We start from the raw sequence: 6,769 nt of genomic DNA on the forward strand, positions 1-6,769 counted from the left end.
CGTTTTAAAGTCGTGCGGATCTAAGCCCAAAGTGGATAATATCACTAGTGGGTTGAGCTGTTACATATAGGAGAGATGTTGGGTGTATAAGTAGACAGGTCTTAAACCCTAGTGACGTCTTTTAAACCCGTGTAGACCTAGGCCCAAAGCGGACATAATCATTATTGAGCTGGGCTGTTATGATTGATTTAGTTATTCACTTTGGCATTATTACTTTATAATATTAGTTAACTATTTGATTTCTACTGTGAATCCAGTAACTTCTTAAGATACATAAAGTAATGTTGATCTTCGCATCTAAAATTTGGTTTTCTCATTTTTAATCAAGTACGAACTTGTTATTCAAGGTATTAACTAGTACAACAGTCAATTTAATACATTTTTGAATTAAACGTGACATAGTGTAAAGTTGAATTTTATGTATAACAAAGGTATCTTACTTGCATTTATAAAAGTATAGAAATACATGTCGACCCGATATCTGGTACTCTATAATTCTGTAATAATTTTGCACTTTTAATAAATTCAAATAATTTGATACTATTATTTTTTTGGGGGGCTACAAATAGAGGGAAAGTTGGCATTGCACTTATGAATTAGTAATATAAAATTAATAAAAGAATAATCCATTAACGCGTCATAAATATCATAAATATATCTTCGTAAAAGGAATATATTGAATCAAGTGCACTCTAGTTAAATGGGGCAAATTATAATGGAGAAAAATTATATAACGATTATTATAGGTTAATTTATTATCTTCCTCCCCCCGTGATGTTTCCAAAGCGATGCTATGTCTTCAATTATTTGATTGTACACATCTACTTTTGTAAATTTGTTGAATAAATCATGACATAATCAATATTTATACACTATAGTAAAAGTATGAAATTATAAATTAAAATATTGATCGACATTTTCACCCGTTAAATATATATTCTTTGTTGAACGTATTTTTAATTAAAATTAATATGTTCTTTTAATTGCTAGGAACATAATTATACTTTCAAGACAATTTTGTTCCTTTTAAGAAGATATTTTCCTTTTTTTTGTTTATGTTTTATGTTTTTGTAATCTTATACAAGGATGGATAAGATTATGAATGAAGATATTCGAGAGAAGGTGGACGTGGCCCCCATGGAAGACAAGATGCGGGAAGTAAAACTCAGATGGTTCGGGCACATTCAGGGGAGGAGCGTTGATGCACCAGTGAGGAGGTGTGAGCGACTGGCTGTAGTGTGCACACAGAGAGGTAGAGGGCGACCTAAGAAATATTGGGGAGAGGTGATCAGAAAGGACATGGCGCGACTTAGGATTACTGAGGACATGACCCTTGACAGGGAATTATGGAGGTCGAGCATTAAGGTTGTAGGTTAGGGGAAAGTTGTGAATATTTCTACAGCACAATAGAGTGAGACTAGCCAGTTAGGAGTTAGACTAAGAATGTCATTGGTCGTCTATTGATGCAGGGCTTTACCTGCTAGTTTTTACTATACCAGCCATCTATTTCGTATTTCGTATTCTGTATTTCATATCTCTTATAAAGCTGTTATTTTATTATGCATTTTTATGATACTAATATATCGTCTCCTGTTGCTTTTTTTGAGCCGAGGGTCTCCTGGAAACAGTCTCTCTACCCTTCGGGGTAGGGGTAAGATCTGCGTACATATTACCCTCCCAAACCATACTTGTGGGATTATACTGGGTCGTCGTTGTTGTTGTTATTTTAGGTATGCCGACTTCTTCAACTAGGAACGTGTGAGGACAATTATTTTAGAGGGAGGAATCAAAGAGTTAAAAATAAAAAATATAAAAAACTCTAAATACTTAATGAACGGAAAAGTTGAGGCCAACCCAGAGAAGAGAAAGCCTAACTCCTCCTTGTAAAGTAAGATTAACATTATCTTTAATTATTTCATGCACTGTGTAATTGTAGTTGGCGTTCTATAATTTTGTTGAAATTTCACTTCATTATGTTAAATATGACATGATTATTCAGTTTCCGTTGTGTTTATAACTTTGCCAGTCATGCTTACTCAGATTATTTACGCTATTCCAATTTTAGTACTCAACTGCCAGCGTTAAGGTTATGCGATTTGTAGGAAAAAGTTATTAAGCTTATTTAGACTTGCTAGTTTGATGTCAAATTTAGCCCTAGCTGTGAAATAGTTAATCTTCTACAAAAAGGGCAGCAACCCTGCACCTAGGAGTGACAAACGGGCTGGTCGAGTCGGATATGGTTCGGGTCGAAAACGGGTAAATTATCCGACACAACACATATTTAATACGGATAAAAAAACGGGTTAACCGTCGGATAATATGAGTAACCATATTATCCATGACTTCTTGCATATGATCGCTTTTGAGAGAATTCTTAGTCTCCCTAACTTGAGGAACCCCCAATTTGAAGCTTTACAGATAGAAAAGTTAGAGCCATTGGTTATCCATTTTCTAAATGGATAATATGGTTCTTATCCATATTTGACCCGTTTTTAAAAATTTCATTATCCAACCCATTTTTAGTGGATAATATGGGTGGTTAATTGTTTTCTTTTAACCATTTTGCCACCCCTACCTGTACCCAAAGCATTCCGCATTTATGTAGGGTCCGGAGAAGGGCCGCACCCCAAGAGGGTGTGATGTAGGCAGCATACTCTGATGCAAGTATTAGTGACTGATTCTACGGCTCAAACTCGTGACTTATTGGTCACACGAAGACCCTTATATTAATATCTTCTTGGTACTTGCTTTAGCAACCACCATCATACTATTTGAAAAGAACAGCTAATTTTTCGAAGTTGAATTGACAAATTATTGGACTTGTTTTATTTTTCCTTTCTCGTGTAGCTATCGATGTCAGTTTAAGGTAGAAGCAAAAAGTGATATAGTCCTTTGTTATCATAAAGTATTTGTGGATGGCAGCATTGCTGTAAAGAATGCAATTCTTTAATATTAAGAGGAGATTTATGAATGATTTTAATGAGAGCACACCTCTTCTGTTTTTCTTACAGTTATGGCATATTAATTTGACAATTTTCATCTGCAATTCTGCCCACGTAGTTTGGAGATCCTCCTAATCTTCATATTCTTGTTTCTTTTCTACAGGTACAGTTATATGATGTCGTCTGAGGGCAAAAGGCATTGTTGTCTAACTTTACCTTCCGATGTACTTAGCAACCTTCCTGAGAATGTAATTGATGGCATTTTGATGTGTTTGCCTTTTAAAGATGCTGTGAGGACGAGCATCTTATCAGACATATGGAGATATAAATGGTGCCGACTTCCAGAGTTAACGCTTGATAAAGCTGTTTGGACAACTAAAACTAATGGAATGTTATGTCCAAGTAAAATTTCCATTATTATCTACCACATTTTGATGCTTCATGTAGGGCCAATTACAAAGTTTATCCTCCACATTACTAGTTTGCGTAGTTATCTTGAGATTGATGACTTGATATATTTTCTCTCTAAAAATGGCATTCAACATCTTGTTCTTACACTTCCATTCAGTCGTAGCCCATACAAATTGCCTGTATCATTTTTCAAATGCTTGCAGTTGCGGTATTTGACTCTCCGGAATTGTTTAATACTTCCTCCACCAAACTTCAAAGGATTTGACAGGTTAATTAGCCTGGAATTACGCAACGTCACAATTTCTTCCAAATTTCTTGAAAGTTTAATCTCTAAATGCCTGCTGCTCGAGCAGTTGGTGTTGCGAATCTCAGAACATTTGAACTCTATTGAAATTAAAGCTCCCAAGTTGAGATCCTTTGACTTCAAAGGCAATATAAAATTTATTATTTTGAAAGATGTCCCTCGTCTTGCAAAACTTTCACTTGCAAATACTAGAAATGATGAGAAGGCAGGAAAATGTGACATTGCCAAGTTTCTTGAGTCTTTTACAGCTCTTGAGCATCTCTACTTGGGTAATGGTAGTATCGAGGTAAATGCGCTTCATCACTTCCTTGAAATGCATTTTCAATGATGGAACATCTTTTTGATTTGAGTCATCCTGATTTTGGCATTTTCTTTCCTAGTTCTTTGCTGGAGCAGGTGGAACTGTATTAAAAAGGTTTCCCTTTATTTTTAACTGTGTCAAACGTCTTTACCTATCTGATTGTTGTCTGGGTGAATTGGAGTTCAACTCCTGTGTTGTTGGCTTGATTAGAAGCTTTCCATGTTTACAATATCTAGAAATTGAGGTTCGTTTTTCTCTCTTTCTTATGTACAATAGTTTCTTATAATACATAAACAGACCTGGTCTCAGTTGGCAAGTATGTGCTCCAACTTTGGATGCACAAGCAGTCACCTCAACTTGTATAAAGAACACTTAGACACAAATGCTGACGTGACACATAAATTTTGGAGATGTCCAGATGATCATTTTGTAAGTTGGAGTGTTCAACTGACAAAGTGGAGATGGAGGACATACTTGTCAATCAGGCCGAGTTTGAGGGTCTGTTTATGTATTATGCCATTTCTTATTTCTTGTTTCCAGACTCCTTAAATCATTAATTAGTTGATTCTTTGGTTTATCTTTTCTTAGGTGCTTTATCTTTATGTTGATGGTACATCTGCACTTCAATCTCTTGAAGTGGAACATTTCTCGGATGTGACATTTAATCAACTCAAGGAAGTTAATCTAAAGTATATTAAAGGCTCAAAGCCTTTGTTGCAGCTTATGAAGCTTCTGTTAGCCAAGTCTCCGGTGCTGGTGAGAATGCTAATCGATTCATATCTAGATGAAGAATCTGCAGCAATCAACATATGCGCTACTGAGTTATCAAAATTTCAGCGTGCATCACCTAAAGCAGAAGTTGTCTTCATCAAACAAAATTCTCACTTGGCTAAATCGATTTCAGCGTACATCGCCAAAATCAGAAGTTAAGTATGATCAAGATTGCCACACTCTAAACTGCAACTTATGACATGAAGTGATATGTGGTTGTTTAGTTCAAAGATGTTGTCGGTTGCTGTGCGTTAATTCTGTACTTAGGTCATTTCCCAATGCCAAGCCTGAAGCCTTTTCTCAAGAATCTCAATGGAGATTTGATGCAACTATTGTCCCCTATCTACTAGCACTGATATGGACCCTTTATTGTTATTATTTACTGTGATATGTATTATATTATCTATTTAATCTCATTTTTCTTAGTGAGTCTATTCTGTTTTTCATGCCATAATGTGTTTTCCAGTAAAAAGAAGAGGAGCTTTGGCGTAACTGGTAAAGTTGCCTTCATGTGATCAGAAGGTCACGAGTTCGAACTGTCAGGCTCTTGCGGAAATGCAGGGTAAGACTACCTACAATAGACCCTTGTGGTCCAGTCCTTTCCGAACCCTGTGCATAGCGGGAGCTTAGTGCATCGAGCTGCCCCATTTTTCTTTTATTGTGTTCTTCCAGTTAACTGATGCACAAATGCAAATTTGGCTGGCAGCTGTCATTGTTCTTCTTTGTTTAGAGAGTTGGTACTTTGATAATCTTTCTTAGGTTCAAGATGTAGATTATTCTACTCCAGCTCAAAAATCTCTTGAAGTGAAAGCTTTCTCAGATGTCACATTTAGTCACCTTAGGAAAATTAAGCTAATAGGTATTATCCAGTCAAAGCCTGAGATGCAGCTTAAAAAATGCGGCCGGGCTGCTGGCATATATATGACTTCTTCGACAGGCAACCATCCAAGCACCACAAGCTTCTGTTAGCCAAGTCCCCGATGCTGGCGAGAATGCTAATCGAGCCATCCATCTTTGTTGAAGAATCTGCAACAATCAAAACACCGGCAGAGCTAACAAAATTTCTGCGTGCATCACCCAAAGCTGAAGTTGTCTATACACTTCGATAAGTTTCCATAATACCTTCAGTTTTTATCCTTTCGACTCTTCAATCAGACCATGAAATGTTTCGGATGGTGAAATTAAGGTTTGGGGATATAAGCGAATGTGGATGGTTTCTTCAACTTTGTCATTACAATGCTAAGTGTTTTTACATTATATGCCTATGCTTGATCCTATGGTTGTTTCTTTTAGACTTCAAGGTTAGGTTGTTGGTTACAGTGGTGTTAATTCTCTTCTCCATCATATTCCTATGGCAAGCTTCAAGCCTTTTCTGTTACTGTTTTTATTTACACTTTTATTAATTTTTGCTTTGCTACTTCCACTTGGCAGTACCTATCATTACATAGGCGAATCCAGGATATAAATCTTATGGGTTCAATATTAATGTTTTTAACATTAAACTCATTATATTTTTTAAATTATAGGTTCATATCTATTCTTTTTGCAATTTTGATAAACTTTTACATATATAAATTACCCCGTGTTGAAAGTTATGAGTTCAGTTGAATCCGTAGTTATTACACTACATTCGCCTCTGTCTATCAAAGCATTCACAATTAAACACACTCGATTTTGAATTAATGGCTGCACGGTGAGCACTCAATAGTTAGAAAAGAGTAAGATCATTAAGTATTTCACCAATATAAGCTAAAATCCTTTCATCTTAATAATTACTCGTAATCTCAAAGTAAGGTTTGAACCTTTGACCTCTTAGAGCAAAACAATGCATATAACCAACATGTCAGGAGACAATTTGTGCTGGGTTGTATCATTTTTTTGCTACTTGTTCGTTTTCACACAGTATAAATAGATATATATAGTAAAAAAAATTGACGAAGCGGTGTCGTATCAAACGTGCATCTGCCCATCTCTGTTGATATTCAAAAACAGAGGAAACACTTTCAGAGGATTGAAGGATGAAGCTTTCATTAGATATTG

General features: G+C 35.9%; 1 protein-coding gene across 1 annotated transcript; it reads left to right on the forward strand.

The window, feature by feature from the left end:
• The first annotated feature begins 1,803 nt into the window (after positions 1-1,803).
• On the forward strand, positions 1,804-5,163 carry LOC104219739 (F-box/FBD/LRR-repeat protein At1g13570-like). The gene is made up of 4 exons (XM_009770461.2): positions 1,804-1,888; positions 3,106-3,943; positions 4,038-4,202; positions 4,547-5,163. Exons 2-4 carry the CDS (start codon positions 3,116-3,118, stop codon positions 4,886-4,888), a joined length of 1,335 nt encoding a protein of 444 aa, XP_009768763.1. The 5' UTR covers positions 1,804-1,888; positions 3,106-3,115; the 3' UTR covers positions 4,889-5,163.
• The last annotated feature ends 1,606 nt before the right edge of the window (positions 5,164-6,769 follow it).

Source organism: Nicotiana sylvestris, chromosome 10 (genome assembly GCF_000393655.2).
Source record: "Nicotiana sylvestris chromosome 10, ASM39365v2, whole genome shotgun sequence".
Taxonomy (NCBI): Eukaryota; Viridiplantae; Streptophyta; class Magnoliopsida; order Solanales; family Solanaceae; genus Nicotiana; species Nicotiana sylvestris.